Below are 18937 nucleotides of genomic sequence, written 5' to 3'. Positions count from 1 at the left end.
ACCAATGTGAAAAGAAATAAGAACAAATTACCTACATGTCACGTGCTTATGATGTCAATTTCACATAGCATTAATTCCACGAACTCACTCTCTAAATGCCATCAAATACTTAGTCTGTAGCTAAAATTAGAAGATTTAGGCCCTAGACGCAGCTTCTTTGAGTTTGGTCCAAGAGAAATGCCAATTCCTTTACGAAAGCAAACTATAGCCTCTAGTGGTACATGCAAGAATAAGAAGTCTAGGCAACAAAAATATCTTTTGAAATTGCCAGAAGAAATCACCCAAATCAATTCTCTACTCTGATCTGCACGCCTCATTGTTTATTTACTAAAATCTTGTGATGAGTCTTTTTTAAAATTTATTATTATTATTTTTTTAGAGATGGGGTGTCACCAAGTTGCCCAGGCTGTTCTTGAACTCCTGAGTTCAAGCAACTGCCTGCCTTGGCCTCCCAAAGTGCTGGGATTACAGGCATGAGCTACTACACAAGGCCAGTAATGATACTTTTTGAATGCGTAAGAATTTTAAGTGAGCAAATAAAAGAGAATAAAAATAACCATTTCTTATAGAAAAGTTTCTGAAACAGTTTCCCATCCCTGTCTATGGATAGGGATCCCTTTGAATAAGGCAAATAGAAAACAAGATATTAAAAAAGCATCATATTCTTTTATAAGCAGTTCATGGTTCCTACATTTAAACATGTTCTTTAACACATACACTATAGGTATGTTTTCTCACAACTTACAATTGCTATGAATCCCTTAAACCATGAAATGTAAATTCATGCTTTCCCAAGGCATTTTCCATCAGATCAACAAAGAGATCAGTGAGAACAATGAATGCAACATGCAAATCTGATTCTAATAATGTCAGATTAATCAGAAACAGTTTTGTTGTTGTTTGTTTGTTTGTTTGAGATAATGTCTCTGTCTCCAGGCTGGCGTGCAGTGGGACAATCATGGCTTACTGCAGCCTGGACCTTCCCAGGCCTAAATGATTCTCCCATCTCAGCCTCCTGAGTAGCTGGGACCACAGGTGCATGCCACTGTGCCTGCCTAATTTTTTAATTTTTGTGGAGACAAAAATTAAAATTTAAAATTTAAAAATTTAAATATAAATTTTGTAGAGACAAAAGTGTTTCCCTGTGTTGCCCCGGCTGGTCTCAAACTGTTAGGCTCAAACAATCCACCCACCTCAGCCTCCCAAAGTGTTAGGATTACAGGCATGAGCCACTGTGCCCAGCCTAGAGGGACAGTTCTTACAGTTTATTGTTTTTTTATAGAAAGTGAGTCCAAAATGCAAGAATAAGCCTTAATAATTATGCTAACATTTATCCTTATTACTCATATTCATAATACAAACCAACCTTCATAAGAGGAAGTTTAGACTGCAATCAGAACAAGTTTGTTATCAAAGACTTCTCACCTCCTCCTATTGGCCCTCCCTATTGCAGTTACTTTTTTTAACTCTGAGAGTTAGGGATCATTATTTATGGAATGCTACTGAGTTGAAAAGAGTGTAAAGACATAATAATATCCAATCATAAATAACTTATGATTACATTCAAATGAGATTCCAGGAAAGTTGAGGCACAGAGTAGTATCCACTGTCATACAAATCAAGGTTAGTTTGGGTTTATCCTTACGCTTAGAGGCTCTAGGCTAGCTGATACTTCTTGTAAATGTCCTTTTCATTCAAGGTACCACACATAGCCCTTTAAGGAAAATAGATGTATGCTATGCCTAAGCTTTTAGGGAGCTCTAGTCAATTAAAAAGAAAGAGGAATCAGAGATTAAACTGAGAGAAGTGTTCTACCTGTGTCCTCGAATGTCAGACTGATCACATACTCCTCCAAGTGCAATCCTGTGGAACTCTCGACCTAGAGTCTTGGCCACTGATCTTCCCACACTTGTTTTACCAACTCCAGGAGGGCCAACAAAGCATAGGATTGGGCCCTTCAGGTTATTTTTGAGCTGTCTGACAGCCAAGTATTCCAGTACTCTTTTCTTCAATTTTTCCATGGCGTAATGGTCATTATCCAGAAGAATCCGGGCTGCCCTAATGTCCAGGCGGTCTGTCAAATAACCCAACAGAAATAATTAGAACACATAAAATTTTTAAGTTAAAGAACTCCTTTCAAGCATGACGAGGGCAAAATATTTTTTTTGAAAATAGATGTGATAAGAACAGACTTGGATCCTTCTAGATGAGGATTCTAGGAGATCTGCATTTGGTTTGGTTTCTCTGCTTAAGACTTAGTGTCCCCAGAGATAGTAGGCACTACACAATTAAAAACTCAATGTTCATATCATTTTATTTGGAATGATTTTCTAGTTATGCATTACTTCTTAATTTCTACATATTGTATGTGTGCTGGCATTTGCTTTTTAAAAAAAAGGGTGATTTTTTTCCTTATTTCAGTAGTAACATATGTTCATTCCGGAAAACCTGATAACACTAATAGAAAAGAAGAAAACAGTTACCCATAATCTCATGCCCCCAAGAGATCACCACTACCTTTACTTCAGTATGTGTAATTCCAGGCTGTGTGCGTGTATTTACAAACCTATTTTTCAAAATGGGATTTTATGGGGCCTTTAAGTTTTGTAAAATGTTTTTTTCACTTAATATATGACAGACAACTTTCACCGTCACACATATATTTATCAGTAACATTCTATGGTTACTTAATGTTCCATTACTTAATTATCTATATTCATTTAACTAATTCCCTACTGCTGAGCATTCAAGTTGTTTACACATCTTTACATTTATAAAAGATGCTTCAACTGTGCATCACTGTAACTAAATCTTCCATATATCTGCAATGATTTCTTTCAGCTTATGTTCTATCAACAGAAGTGCTGGGTCAAAAAAAAAAAAAAGGGATTATCAAAGAGCATGAAGAAACTTTTGGAGGTGATGGTTATGCTCATTATCCCTAGATAGCTCAAAAAAAAAAAACCTTTCTCCAAAGAGAAATTAAGGGCCAGACGCAGTGGCTCACGTTTGTAATCCCAGCACTTTGGGAGGCCGAGGCAGGTGGATCACTTGAGGTCAAGAGTTCGAGACTAGCCTGTCCAACATGGTGAAACCCCGTCTCTGCTAAAAATACAAAAAATTAGCCGGGTGTCATGGCGGGTGCCTGTATTTAAGGCTACTCGTGAGGCTGAGGCAGGAGAATCGCTTGAACTTGGGAGGCAGAGGTTGCAGTGAGCCAAGATCATGCCACTGCACTCCAGCCTGGGCGACAAGAGTGAAACTCCTGTCAAAAAAATAAATAAATAAATAGAAATTAAGGAAACAATCTCATTTACAATAGTTTCAGAAAGAATGAAATACTTAAGTACAAACTTAATCAAGGAGGTAAAATGTCTGTACACTAAAAATTATAAAACACTGATGAAAGAAGTCAGACACAAATAAATGGAAAGATATTACATGTTCGTAGACTAGAAGAATGTTGTTAAAATGTCTATACCACTCAAAGCAATCTACAAGTTCAATGTAATCCCTATTAAAATTCCAATGACATTTTTCACAAAAATAGATTTAAAAATCCTAAAATTAGTAAGAAATTACAAAAGACCCTGAATAGCCAAGCCAATCTTGAGCAAGAACAAACGTGGAGGCACCAGACTTTCTGGCTTCAAGTTATATTACGAAGCTACAGTAATCAGAGAGTATGATTCTGGCACAAAAACAGACACACGGACCAATGGAATAGAATAGAGGGCCCAGAAATAAACCTATAAAGTTACCTAGAAGGTCAACCAATTTTCAAGAAGGGCACCAAGGGAAAGGGCAGTCTCTTCAAAAAAATGTTGTGGGAAAGCCAGATACCCACAGGCAGAAGAATGCACTTGAACCCTTATATGACACCATGTACAAACATTAATTCAAAATGGATTAAAGACTTAAATGTAAGGCCTGAAACTGTAAAACTCCTAGAAGAAAATATATTTTAAAAGCTCCTTGACATTGGTCTGGGCATGGCATTTTTGGATATTGACACCAAAGTCAAGGCAACAAAAGCAAAAATGAACAAGTGAAATTATATCAAACTAAAAAGCTTCTGTACAGAATAAAAAAAGTTCAGCAAAATGAGAAGGCAACCTATGTAACAGCAGAAAATATGTGCAAACCATATTTCTGATAAGGGGTTAATATCCAAAATACACAAGGAACTCATGAAACTTAACGGCAAAAAATCAAATAGGTGCTTATCATGACTAATCATCAGGGAAATGCAAATCAAAACCACAATGAGAAAGCACTTTATGCCTGTTAGGATGGCCATTATTTAAAAAAACAAACAAGCAAAAAAACCATCATCAGTGAAGGTGAGGATATGGAGAAAAGGGCACCCTTGTACACTGTTGTTCGGAATGTAAATTGGTACGGCGTGTTGCGGGAAGTCAGGGACCCCAAACGGAGGGACCGGCTGAAGCCATGGCAGAAGAACGTGGATTGTGAAGATTTTATGGACATTTATTAGTTCCCCAAATTAATACTTTTGTAATTTCTTATGCCTGTCTTTACTGCAATCTCTAAACATAAATCGTAAAGATTTCATGGACACTTATCACTTCCCCAATCAATACTCTTGTGATTTCCTATGCCTGTCTTTACTTTAATCTCTTAATCCTGTCAGCCAAGGAGGATGTATGTCGCCTCAGGACTATGTGATAATTGCGTTAACTGCACAAATTGTACAGCATGTGTGTTTGTGCAATATGAAATCTGAGCACCGTGGAAAAAGAACAGGATAACAGCAATTGTTCAGGGAATAAGAGAGATAACCTTAAACTCTTGACCGCTGGTGAGCCGGGCAGAACAGAGCCATATTTCTCTTCTTTCAAAAGCAAATGGGAGAAATATCGTTGAATTCTTTTTTCTCAGCATGGAATGTCCCTGAGAAACAGAATGCGCACCTAGGGGTAGGTCTCTGAACTGGCCCCCCCGGGGCGTACCTGTCTCTTATGGTCGAGATTGCAGAGGTGAGATAGACTCCAGTCTCCCATAGCGCTCCCAGGCTTATTAGGAAGAGGAAATTCCCATCTAATAAATTTTGGTCAGATCCGTTATCTCAAAACCCTGTCTCCTGATAAGATGTTATCAATGACAATGGTGCCCGAAACTTCATTAGCAATTTTAATTTCGCCTCGGAGCTGTGGTCCTGTGATCTCGCCCTGCCTCCACTTGCCTTGTGATATTCTATTACCCTGTTAAGTACTTGATGTCTGTCACCCACACCTATTCGCACACTCCCTCCCCTTTTGAAAATCCCTAATAAAAACTTGCTGGTTTTTGTGGCTTGTGGGGCATCAGGGATCCTACCAACATGTGATGTCTCCCCCAGACGCCCAGCTTTAAAATTTCTCTCTTTTGTACTCTGTCCCTTTATTTCTCAAGCCAGCCAACGCTTAGGAAAATAGAAAAGAACCTACGTGATTATTGGGGCAGGTCCCCCGATAACAGCCATTATGAAAACAGTATGGAAGTTACTAAAAAAGTTAAAATACAACTTCCATATGATCCAGCAATGCCACCTCTGGGTAAACAGCCAAAGGAACTGAAATCAGGATCTCAAAGAGTTATCTGCACTTCCGTATTCACTGCAGTATTACTTACAATAGCCAAGATACGGAAATAACTGAAATGTCTACTGACACATAAGTGAATAAAGAAAATGTGGTATAGACACACAATGGAATATTATGCACCTTAAAAAAGAAGGAAATCTTGCCATCTGTGACAACATGGATGGACCTAGAGGGCATCATGCTAAGTGAAATAAGCCAGACACAGAAAGACAAGTACTGTATGATTTCACCTATTTAATGCATGCGGAATCTAAAATAGTGAAACTCATAGAAATGGAGAGTAGACTAGTAGTTGCCACAGGATGAGAGCAGAAGGAAATGGGAGGTGATGGTTAAAGGGAACAAAGTTTCACTTATGCAAGATAAATAAGTTCTAGAGATCTACTATAAAGAAAAGTGCCTATCGCTAACAATATTGTTAATTTAACATTAGACCTTATGTTCAATGTTCTTACCACCAGCACCAAAAGAAAAAAGCCAATAATAATGATGATAATAATAATCACAAAAGAGGTAGGAGGAAACTTTGGAGGTGATGGATATGTTTATGGCTATGAAGATTGTGATGGTTTCATGGGTGTATACTTATTCTGAAACTCACTGAGATGTATTCATTAAATATATACAGCTTTTTGTACGACAATCACACTTCAATAAAATGGTTTCAAAAAAATTGAAAACAAAAATAATTTAACAGTACGACAATCAGTGGAGTAAATTTGAAATGAAAAATTGCATGAGCTTTCTGAGTGACAATTAGACTGCAAAAAAGGTGTTATTTTTTGGCTTACCAGTTGTACTTTTGTTCCAAGGAAGTTCTACCATAAGTTCCAAATAATTTCTAGTCAGAGCATATTCTGGCATTGACTGAGGCATTTTTTTGAGTCTGTGAAGAAAGAATACACAGCAAACATGTTCAAGAACACAGAAAAATTCCATAACAGAAAAATCAAACACAGCTCTCTTTCTTGGTTAGATATATCATGCATGTTTAAACAAATCTGAAAAAGTTTTAAAGTATCCAGATAATAAAACGTTTATTTTGTTTTGTAATGTAATGATCACCACTCCTATCTCTCTCCCCAGCCTACTTTACTGCCCCTTCTGGAGTCCCACCAGGGAGGGGTTCTTCCCTTCTGCTCTGCTTTCTCTACAAAGTATTCTCATATTTTCTAAGTACTTAAGGTACTTACAAAACAAAATAAGGCAGATACCTGCAAACTGCAGGAGAAAACATTATATCTAATTCTAACCTGGAAATATGGCCTTACTAGTGTGTGTCCCTTTTAAGCTCACAGGGATAGTCAAGTGACACATATCCATTGGTTTACTTATCACAATAAGATGTAAGTGCCTAACTATGCATAATACAATACATTTTTTTTTGTATCAGAGATGAGTGAGGTCTGCTCATAAAAGCAAGCTAATATCATATATTTAATAACAAATGCTACTTCCATAATATATGCAGTGCTTAGCAAAGTGTTCTGCACATAATAAATGTTCTACACATATTAACTAATGTCAGAGGCAATATAAAATACCCATCAACTACAATTACTAATGTTCTTAACTGTAAGCCTCAGAAAGTCAAATATTAAGTCACTAAGCATTCAAGCAGGCTCACTACAATTCACTAATAAAAGAAAATGTAATAAGAGTTATAAAGTTAAAAGTATGCAAAGGAAAAATGGCTTTCAGTTTAACGCTGGGGATATCCAGAAAATGTAATCAACCCATATATCCTATTCTGTTATCAAGGTTTCCCTGTACTTTGTCTTGTACAAAGAGAAATGGACAGTCCTTGCCCTTGAGAGTTTATAATCTAGAGAAGAAAAGTCACATGTGAAGAATATGATGCTAACTGAACAAACATTACGTATAAACAAAGAAGCATGGTCTGTTCTTTCAGACAACAAAAAGGCAGCTGCAAGGGTTATATTGCCTGACACCACACTGCAGGTGGAAGACTTGTATTATGTATCCTCAGTATTGGAGAAAAGAGTAGTGAAAGTGGTGTTAATCAGGAGTACCAAGAATGAAAACAATAATGAACAAATGCCTTTTATAATTTACCTCTTTATCTCTTTGACACAGACTTTATGGGCCTGCTCTGGCATACTAGATGTTCGTATTTTTTTCTCTAGCATGACAATGTCATCATTATCTTCATCTTCATCTTCATCTTCTAAAGTACCTGAGATATGTGTAATTCTCCTAATAGGGCGTATTGCTATAACCTAACGTAGAAAGCAGAAAAGTAAAACCGTATGTCAAAATAAATTGGAAACGAAGTACCCAGGTACACATAAGATTATGACTGGTGCTGAATAAATATTTTTATGACTACAGTCTACATCTTTAGGAAGTGAAGTTGAGAATGATAATCAAAAGGCAGTTGTATACAGAGAGGCAGCAGAATTGCAGAAGTAGACCGACGTAAGGTAGACATGATTCTTTGGTATATACTTACAATAATACTTGCATGAGAAAACAAATTTCAAGGAACTGGATACTAGAAATAATTAAACCATCTAGGAATTACCTTTCTTTGAGCTACTATTGCAGCCACTATTTTCTTGAAATACATTACTTCTTACCATTTGGTGACTGAAAAAAATTCCATTTTATCTCCTACATTACAAAATTTCTTCCTAGCATCTTCAACCTTTCCACCACTGGCTCTATTTTGTCTTCAAAGCTTTCCTGCTTTCAAAATATTTTTTTCTTACCTCTAGTTTCTTCTAGTTAACTATCGCACTATTTACTTCCTTTCTTGTGAACTTCTGCTTCTCCAGCAAGTGGCTATAACCACCAGATCCCCTACCTCATCAATTACTTCACTGAGCCTTTGGCATCTGTTCCCATCCCGCCAAAATTGTTCTTTCAAATCTAAAAAACATATTCTGTGCAAAGTCAAATGGCCGTTGTATTCTCTATGATCTCTCTATCATATGTTAAAACTACCTTATGTGCTCCTTGAAATTCATGAATAAACAACCATTACTGGAGCAAAATTATATACTAGCATTTAATTTAAAAGCCCCCAGAACATTTTATTTTTTGAGACAAGGTCAAGCTTTGTCATCCAGGCTGAAGTGCAATGGCATGAACACTGCTTACTGCAGCCTCAACCTCCCTGGCTCAAGTAATCCTTCCACCTCAGCTTCCTAAATAGCTGGGACTACAGACACACACCAGCATGCTGGCTAATTTTTTAAATTTTTTTTTGTAAAGATGAGGTCTCACTATGTTGCCCAGCCTGGTCTTGAACTCCTGGCCTCAAGCGATTCTCCTTCCTTGGCCTCCCAAAGCGCTGGGATTACAGGCATGAGCCACTGCATTCAGCCCAGAACTTATTTTTTAACCTGGAAAATTTATCTATTTAATACATTCAAATATAAAAATGTTTAAAACATAAAGCAGTAAATAAAAATTTAATTTTATAAAAACACAAGTACTAAATATATGCTTTTATTCTTATATAAGTCATCAGCAGATAAAATATTATAAATAAAAAACTGAACATATTATATATTTTTTAAAAGTGAGATTTTTATAAGCATATCAGTGATTTCATTGTTAAGACAAAAGCACTTTTTAATGCATTTTTCCTTCCTGACTGCTAAAACAGGGCTTTTCAACTCTTAGGGGAACAAAAAGGAGAGAGTTTTAGGTTAACTCCAAATATTACCCTAATTCCTACTTTTTAAATAACTGTCTCTTGCTTGATTATTTTCTGGAGCACTTTTGAAAAACTTTCATTTTAAGTGATGGCAAACTTTACTGAGAGTAAGTTGCAGTTTTCTGCAACTCCCAGTGGATTTGTCTTTCTATACAAAATGAGTAATTGAGTCCCTGACCTGATCTCAAGCCAGAAATAATCCAGCTTTCTGCATGTTTTAAACAGCATGGTGTCCTGGAGTACTAATCGCCAGCATGATCATCACTGTTCCTCTCTCTCTCCTCAGCCTACTTGACTGCCCCTTCTCTAGTCCCACCGGGGAGGAGTTCTTCCCTTCTGCTCTGCTTTCTCTACAATGTATTCTCTTTGATGACAAGACTTCTGCGCTGATGAACGTCAAATTGCTAACATAATTCTCAACACCTCAACTTAAGTCAGAGCGCTGCATCTCAACACCTTCAGAGAAATGCCATTTTCACATCCTGTCCACATCAAATATATCTTCCTAATATAAACTCTGTCCAGACATAAAAATAGTAAAATCAGCAGATCAAGGTAGACTTCAAACAGATCCCATCATACATATAAATGTAATAGATGATAATGGGGATGGGAAGGATTATTTAATTAGTGGTGTTGAGTCAAACAAAAAGCTATTTGAGGGAAAAATACAACTGCTGTCTTCAAAATAATATATGGGTTAAAGAATTAAATACTTTTTAAAAAATCAACTAAAATTAAACTGAAAGGAAAGTGAATATTTATCAAGCCACTGAAGGTTAGAGGACTTAAGCTTAGAAAACAAAAAAAAGATCAAGAGTTTGACTAAATAAAAATGGAAACTTATTATAAGTTGAAAACAGCCAAATTTTGACACAACATATAGTCCTTTTAAGAAAGAGTTTTGTATTAGTTTCTTAGTATTACATGCAGTAAAAAAATGTTATACTCAAAGACACCCATCATAGTTATTTGTTAGTGTTTACAATACACAAAACATTGGAAACAACACAAAAGGGGAAATGGCTCAGTAAATTATCCTTTTGGATGATAACCAAAACAAAGTGAGAAAAATGCTTACATGCTTTAAAAAAAAATCCAGGCAAAGAAAAGGATGAGAGGGAAACACCTAAATTTTATCAGTAGTGCGAGTGGTAGGAGACAATAAACTTTTCTTCTTTGTTCCTCTCTTTATTCTCCTTATTTTTTTTTCAAAACTGAAATGGGTTAAAATAAATATTTACCCTCTTATCATCATCTTGCTTGGGTTTTCTGGTTTTTTGAAGCAATTTCAGGCCTTCAATTTGTCTGACAAGCAGTGGTATAGTCATCTTGAACCGCTCCTCTAGGCTCACAGCATCTAAAATCTAAGGAAATGTGAGTCAATCAATAGGATCTCTCTCAGAAACACACAATCCAATAACAGACAGTCAGAGCCATGGTTTAAATTGCCAAGTTAAAAAAAAAATTATTAACAGTATTCAAAGCTACACTATGGCTAAGACAACCAAATGAACTATATTAATCAGCAAGGTTGTTTGAGATGAATATCAGAATCCTTAAAAAAGAAAGAAAAAACAGGATCTTGGTTTTTCACTTTAAAATGAAGCTGTGTGGTTTTTTTTTTTTCTTTTTTTTTGAGACGGAATCTTGCTCTGTCCCCAGGTTGGAGTGCAGTGGCGAGATCTTGGCTCAGTGCAAGCTCCCCCTCCTGGGTTCACGTCATTCTCCTGCCTCAGCCTCCTGAGTAACTGGGACTACAGGCACCCGACACCATGCCCGGCTAATTTTTTGTATTTTTAGTAGAGACAGGGTTTCACTCTGTTAGCCAGGATGGTCTCGATCTCCTGACCTCGTGATCTGCCCGCCTCGGCCTCCCAAAGTGTTGGGATTACAGGCGTGGGCCACTGCGCCCGGCCGAAGCTGTGTGTTTTTAAGATGAGAAAACCAGACACACAGTTGACGTCAACTCTTTCTGGGAATTACTCTCTTGAAGCCCAGAATGTGTTTTCATATTAGATCTAAACAAATTATAGGTTCAAAATATTAAATGTTTACATACACAAGAGAACAGAAGCACTCAACCAACTCTCACTAGTGATTTGTCGGAGCACAGGCCGCTCTCTGTTCCCGCAGTAAAACACACTGCTGCCGCCCACAGCCGGGGGCTCTCTGGCAGTCCTGTAACTCTTCTACTCCCACTGGATTAATTGAATTCCTGTGTATAACCAACCTGTTTGTGTTAGTTGTATTTGCTATTATAACGGTTGGATTTAAGTATTAAATAAGCTGATAACATATGAGAGAGCTGTTTCACTGAAAACAAACAAATATTCTAGGATGATTCATTAAAAATACTGCTTTAAAAATACCTTAAAAATAAGTGTGCAAGAAAACTTAAAGTATTACAGTTTGGGGATTAAGTCATGTAAATGTAGGATTCTACACTTGGATTACTTTTCAAGTGTCTTTAAAATTCATTTCACTTTAAATAAATATAAATTTAAAATTATAAGTAATGCATCATAGGTGTGATTTATATAAGAAACATGATGAAGATTCTAAGAAAGCAGGTCCACACATAAGGGAAGGGCCATGGCTCCACGTTTAAAAATAGTGAATCAAAGAATGTCTACATATTTAAGTTAAATTAAATATTTATTTATTTATTTATTTAGAGACAGAGTCTCTGTTGCCCAGGCTGGAGTGCAGTGGTGCAATCTTGGCTCACTGCAGCCTCTGCCTCCCAGGTTCAAGCGATTCTCCTGCCTCAGCCTCCCGGGTAGCTGGGATTATAGGCGCGCACCACCACGCCCAGCTAATTTTGTATTTTTAGTAGAGATGGGGTTTTACCATGTTGGCCAGGCTGGTCTCGAACTCCTGATCTCAAGCGATCCACCCATTTCGGCCTCCCAAAGTGCTGGGACTACAGGCGTGAGCACCCAGTCAAATATTTACCTTTTTATGATTCTTTGCTTTAACTTTTTCTGTAAATTGACTACCATTACTGATTATGCAAATAAAAGAGCTGCTTGTGTCAACAAAAATATAAAACAATCACATTTGAAAGTCAGTTTAAATGTAAAAGCATTTCAATTACTTTGGGTCTCCAATATCTTTTTCTTGAAGGTCAAAACTTAACTACTCACTATCTAGATCTCAATAAAAAGTGACAAAGCAACCTGGCGTTCAAAAGGGAACACTGTACCTGGAGTTTCTCTTTGTTGCTTGTTCGGATAATTGATGTCAAGATGTCTGGTAAAGCTTCCCTTGGAAGACTATCTAAAAGACGTCTCAATTTAGCAACTGCAGGGACAGACATATCCAACATTTCAACCAACTAGAAGGGGGAAAAAAAGTCTTTTAAATGAAATCTGGCATTATTTGTGAATTTTTAAAAATCAGATTTCCATCTAGGTTTAATGTTTGGGCCTCAGTCTTTGTTTTTGAAAGATCACTGATTAATATAGTCCACGTATTTTACAGGCCTCAGAGGAAAAGAAAAGTACTTTCAAAACATCAATCAGAATGAAAAGCAATAATGGCTTAAAAGTAGTTAACACTAATGTTTACAAGGGTTTTGTAAACCTGTGCCATGATTATTTTTAACTTTCTATTGAAAAAAATTCAAATGTACAAAAAAGTTGCAAGAATCATACAATAACTCCTGTACATCCTTCTTCCAGATTCACCAATTGAATTCACCAACTGAAAAGTGGCATTTTGCCATGTTTGCTTTCTCTCTCTCCACACTCACACATAATTAATGAACATTTGAGGATAAGCTGCAGAATCGAGATCCTTATTCTTTAAATCTCTAATCCTGTGACAGATTAAGGACCCTTGTTCTTAAGAACAAGAATATTCTCTTACATAATCACAATATAAACCCTATTAGATGCATATTATTAGAAATATGTGTATTATTAGAAATTTAGCATAGTTGATGCTATTATCACGGCCAATCAGAGGATGAAATATTAATATTTAGTATAACATTTTGTATTAGTCTGTTCTCACACTGCTAATAAAGACATACCAGAGACTGGGTAATTTATAAAAGACAGAGGTTTAATGGACTCACAGTTCCACATGGCTGGGGAGGCCTCACAATCATGGAGGAAGGCAAAGGAGAAGCAAAGGCCTGTCTTACACGGTAGCAGGCAAGACAGCGTGTGCAGGGGAACTATCATTTATATAACCATCTGATCTTGTGAGACTTATTCACCACCAAGAGAACAGTATGGGGGAACCGCCCCCATAATTCAATTATCTACACCTGGCACCGCCCCTGACACATGGGAATTATTACAACTCAAGGTGATATTTGGGTGGGGACACAGCCAAACCATATCAATTTGGACTAACTAGAATCTGAACACTGTGAATGACTTTTAGAAAAACAACTGTCAGCGTATATCTGGGAGTTAAGATAGATTATGCCCAAGGCACACTTTCAGTAACTGTGATAGTCATTAGGGCTACTGACAAACTCCCCTTTTCTTCTGGGCACTGCTCTTTCTAACTTCCTTCGAATATACTAATAGGTGTGTCTATGAGTCTTAAATTGATCCATGAAACGTAGTGGAAGTGACAGCTCCTTCTGGGCAGAAGCATTACAAGCCAATGACAGATGCGCCCCATTTCCTTTTCCTGCCTCAGAGATAAGGGAAGCATGTCTTGAGATGAATCTCCAATCCACCTGGGTCCGAGTGACTTTAATAGGCAGATACAACCCCCACTAGTCTCAGGCATGAAGCATGAGCCAGAAAGACACTCACGTTATGCGACTGAGATTTCAGAGAAGTTAACATAGCAAAACTTAGTTCACACTAATTCATAATGATGTACTAAACCTTCATTTAGTCAGTTCAAATCAGATTTCATGTGCTAGTAATATTCAAACCTCTCCAACAACATCGTAATTTTGGAACTTATCCATTACCTGCCTAGAATGAAGGGAATTAAAGTATAATTACGATGAAGCTGTTCAGGTGGAAGAAGTAGATAATAAAATTTGAATACCCTTGCTACTAGGAATTCACCCCACGAAAATAAAACAGTTAAAACTCATTTTCCAAACATTTACTGAGTACAAACTATTTGCCAGACCCAATACACTGCTCAGTACAGGATGGCTAAAGGAGAAAAGTGAATTCAAGTTTGGTAGAGAAAAAATACCTATAAGATACATTTCAATACAATGTGATAAGCATTATGTTAAATGACATGTATGACAGACTGTGAAGGCACACAGAGATGAGCGTTAACAGCCTACAGCTGTTGGGAAAGCATAGATTCAATTTTAAAATTCAGAGATGGAGGCCGGGCGTGGTGGCGGTTGGATCATGAGGTCAGGAGTTCGAGACCAGCCTGGCCAACATGGTGAAACCTCATCTCTACTAAAGATACAAAAAGTTAGCCAGGCGTGGTGGCGCATGCCTGTAATGCCAGCTACTTGGGAGGCTGAAGCAGGAGAATCGCTTGAACCTGGGAGGCGGAGGCTGCAGTGAGCCGAAATTGCACCACTGCACTCCAGCCTGGGCAATAGGGCAAGACTCCATTTCAAAAAAAAAAAAAAAAATCAGAGATGGAAGAGCACTCCCAGCAGAGAACTAAAGGCAGAATCATAGAGACATAAAATAACTCAATGTGAAGCTGTTTTACATTCAGTAGAGCTAGAACTAGGGTGTCAGTGAGGTGATAACTAGAGTTGACGCAAGACAGATAGGCCCAAGACAAGTTGCAAACGGTCTTAATGTTATACTAAGAAATTTGGTGTCCATCCTATAGCCATTAAAGTCTTTTACTCAAGGGAATGGGATGCCCCAAACTTCTTTTAGAAAGGCTCAGTGAAGAGAAAAGGTTCAAGATAGAAGAACTAGGAGACAGGATGCTATTGAAGAAGTTCATTGAAGAGATGCAGAAGTAGAAGTAGATGCAGAAGGGGATGAAAGAGAATAATTGGAAATAACTTTAATGTCTAAAAAGAGAAATTATAAAATTAGTATACATTAACTCAATGAAATTAACAAAAGTACTTAATATGAACATCAGACATGGATACAAAAACAAAACATATAATTGAATATGAACTGAGCCCAGAAGACGAACAAAAATTAAATTTGATGCATGATGACAGTAAGATGTGTGGTGACCTATTTATCTCTAAAATTTCCTTTAATGTCACTGCAAAATCTTTACAAGTTTAAAAAGTTCCTCTAGATTCAAAGTACAAAGAAGTAAAAGCAAAGCAAAAGAGGCTATGAAGCTATCTATGTCCAATAGAGGCACAAAGACCCAGGGAACATCACTGCTGAAAAGAAAAAGAAATACTATTTCTCTCAATCTCCTTTATTCCTAAGCAGTATATTCACTTACTCCAGTTTTCAAACTGAAATTTCTTTCCTCAAAGTGCTTTCTTTCAGCCCACATAGAAATTACAGATTCAAATTTTCTATTTTTCTTTTTTTTTTTTTAAGTCAGGGTCTCGCTCTGTTGCCCAGGCTGGAATGCAGTGATGCAATCTTGGCTCACTGCAACTTCCACCTACTAGGTTCAAGTAATCCTCCCACCTCAGCCTCCCCAGTAGCTGGGACTACAGGCACGCACCATCACACTAGGCTAATTTTTGTACCTTTTGTAGAGACGGGATCTCACCATGCTGCCTAGGCTGATCTTGAACTACTGGGCTCAAGCAATCCACCCACCTCAGCCTCCCAAAGTGCTGGGATTACAGGTGTGCACCACTGCACCTGGCCCTCAAATTTACTATTTTTCTATTATTGTTCATTACACTGTAAGTATGGCTCTTCAAATGCCACATCAGATACAAGTACCACTGGCTATGAACACTTGCCCCACACATATTTCAATGATCAGTAGTATTTATAATTGTGACTTTTAAACATTATCTGATCCTCATAGATCTAGTTATAGTCACTGGATTATACTAATAGAAAAGTAGAAGACTATACTTTATAATTTTATGCTTCATTAAGGTTTGAAACAAAATGGGGTGGGAATAGGAGCTTTCTGTTCTATCTAGAGTTAACCAAAAAGAACTAGAATTAAAGAGTCAAATATTTAATGCATATCTAAAATGTGCTTCCTTCCCAGCATTCTAGTTAATCAAGGTTTTAACCATACTTGAAATCAGCCCACCACAGGCTTGATCTACCATAGTTACTGCTAGACAATGTGATCTTGACTTTTGAAGTAATATATTGTAATTTATATAAATGGTGCCTAGATATTTTAGTGACAGACAGCTTCTGTGCAGTATTTCGTTTTTTAGCTTTAAATATTTAGGTTTAATAATTATCTAGTTTAGAGACAGTAGAAGTTAGAAGGAAAGCTGTAGAAATAACATTTGGAAAACTTTAGAAAGGGTAGGCCAATATGTCCTGGAATGATTTAGGTACAATCCCAGATAAGAGTAAATCAGAATTAATATATAATGTTACTAACTCATTTAAATGTATACTGTCCTAAAACTTCACTATCCAACAGATTCACCATATCTTAGGAAAGCAAAAGAACCAAAGAAAAATGGGTTTTAAGAAAAAATAAAAGCACCTTACTTGTACTGCATATTTGTAAAACTGCTCTGATAGTTCTCCTAGCTCCTCCCTCATTTTACAGGTGTTGGGAAACTCCTCAAGTCGGTCCAACTGCTCCACTTCAGCAATGGGATATGGCTTCTCTTTTAAGACCTGTACAATCTGGAAACGGCATAGGCCTGTAATCAACAGAGTGTAGTGGGGCTTGGGCCAGTTACTGCCCACAACCTGAACGGCCAGTGCAGCTGTGCCAATCCTGAAAAACACACAAAACATCGGTATTACAAACATTCAATACGGTAGAACAGAAACTCACTTCAGAAAGTTTTGGCTTTTCTGATACATTCATTAAGCAAAAGACATCTGAAGTGTAAATAAATTTTTTCTCTATTTAACTTAGCATCCAGTATGTGGCCTCTTCTGCCACTACCCTCAGCTATATGGCAAAGCAGACCATCTCACTATAATCTGCACCTCTTTTAAAAAATTAGGTAGGAATTTGTAAACACTTGGATTATTCAAGCATAAAAATGTAAGAGAAAAGCAGCTGAGAATTACATATCTTAAATTAACATTGTCAACTAAGAGTAAGGCAATCTTATACCAGGATAAATATTATCAATTTAAATACATTTAAATATAAATAGCATAAACCAATCTAAGAAATCTCCGTTCCAACACCAGTTGTGCTACTAACATCAAGTCAGTTTTCTTACATAATCAGTCTATGAAACTTCCACATACCCACCTTATCACAAACTGCCATCACATACTGGGAACTTATATATATGCCCTTAACACTGAATTTCTAAGTGTGAGGGCTAAATATTACAGTCCACACACTGCCATAGACTGAGGAGAGCTAAAGAAAGACCCACATCTCAAAAGGTCTCAACCTAGTTCTAAGTGGTAATCATTTTACCTAACAATAGGTGAAAAGGCTTCAAGTCTCAGCTCCTCATCAGCAAATACAACTCTGATCAAGTCACATATAAATTTAATTCACAGAAAGGAAGCCACATCCAAACTAAGTCAGTTATATAAAATACAAAAATCAACATTGAGAAGACAATTCCAGATCCCAAAATAAATAATATTTTCTCCCTTCAGCCATAGGAAAAGTGGTAATTCCAGAAAAGAAAATAGAAGGACTAGAACTCTCAACACCCTAGGAAAGCGGTAATAGAAGAACACTACACCTGCCCATCTCAAAGATAATAAATCATATAATACAGTATGTGACTATGTGAGTGAACTTGCTTACTTCTATACACAGTGAATTCTTGATTACTTCCTTATAAATTACTCATTCCGTAGATTACACATAGTCTTTGGCTTCTTTCTGCCACTCAGCTTATTCTGAACTACGTCTATCCTTTTCTTACCTTTCAGTCATTACCATGTTTACAATAAAAACTGATTTAAATAATAAACCAAACAACTGAGAAGATAAATTGGTGAGGGAAAAAAATCAAATACATAAAAAACTTGAAATTATTTAGCAATTAGCTATTATTTTGACTTATTTGTGTTGTGGCTGCTTTTCTTCAATCAATAGTAGATAATATTTCCCACTTCCTGAAAGCCCACTCAGATTGCCTGAGGAAGTGAGCCACCTCTAAACTGATTAGAGAATAACTTAAACATAATTAATTGCAGATGATATTCATCACTGTTTGTACAATGCTGAAAGAGCTCACAGTCCTGTTTGTATATAAAACATCCACAGACAAGAAACTGGATCCCCAGCCTAAAGGGTTTACAAAGTAGAAACCAAGGAGGAACCAGAAAGAGAGATTAGACAAATCCAAATCTCCGATCAGGAGACAAATTTAATTATTCGGGCTACGTCATTGCTAAAAGGTGATGCTAAAGAGTTGTTTTTTGGTTTTTGTTTTTTTTTTTTTGAGACGGAGTCTCACTTTGTCACCTAATCTTGGCTCACTGCAACCTCCGTCTCCCAGATTCAAGTGATTCTCCTGCCTCAGCCTCCCAAGTAGCTGGGACTACAGGCACACACCACCACGCCCAGCTAATTTTTTGTATTTTTTGTAGAGATGAAGTTTCACCATGTTGGCCAGGAT

The 18937-nt window shown here is 37.0% G+C and overlaps 1 protein-coding gene across 5 annotated transcripts in view; it reads right to left on the bottom strand.

Annotated features, from left to right (window-relative positions):
* The window catches only part of LONP2 (lon peptidase 2, peroxisomal), a 115076-nt gene that overhangs the window by 89654 nt on the left and 6485 nt on the right, over positions 1-18937 (bottom strand). For 4 of the 5 annotated variants that reach the window (XM_520624.7, XM_024349824.2, XM_009430752.5 and 1 more), the window contains exons 2-7: positions 16875-17109; positions 12500-12631; positions 10536-10658; positions 7683-7846; positions 6398-6492; positions 1816-2074 (exon numbers count right to left, since the gene is read on the bottom strand). In XM_520624.7, coding sequence (XP_520624.3) covers positions 1816-2074; positions 6398-6492; positions 7683-7846; positions 10536-10658; positions 12500-12631; positions 16875-17109 — 1008 coding nt within the window. The remainder of the gene's footprint in view (positions 1-1815; positions 2075-6397; positions 6493-7682; positions 7847-10535; positions 10659-12499; positions 12632-16874; positions 17110-18937) is intronic. The other variant, XM_003315089.5, reaches the window with a different exon arrangement.

The sequence above is a fragment of the Pan troglodytes genome, chromosome 18 (genome assembly GCF_028858775.2).
Source record: "Pan troglodytes isolate AG18354 chromosome 18, NHGRI_mPanTro3-v2.0_pri, whole genome shotgun sequence".
Lineage (NCBI taxonomy): Eukaryota > Metazoa > Chordata > Mammalia > Primates > Hominidae > Pan > Pan troglodytes.
The sequence above is the reverse complement of the archived record's forward strand: the minus strand, read 5'-3'. Positions and strand labels throughout refer to the sequence as shown.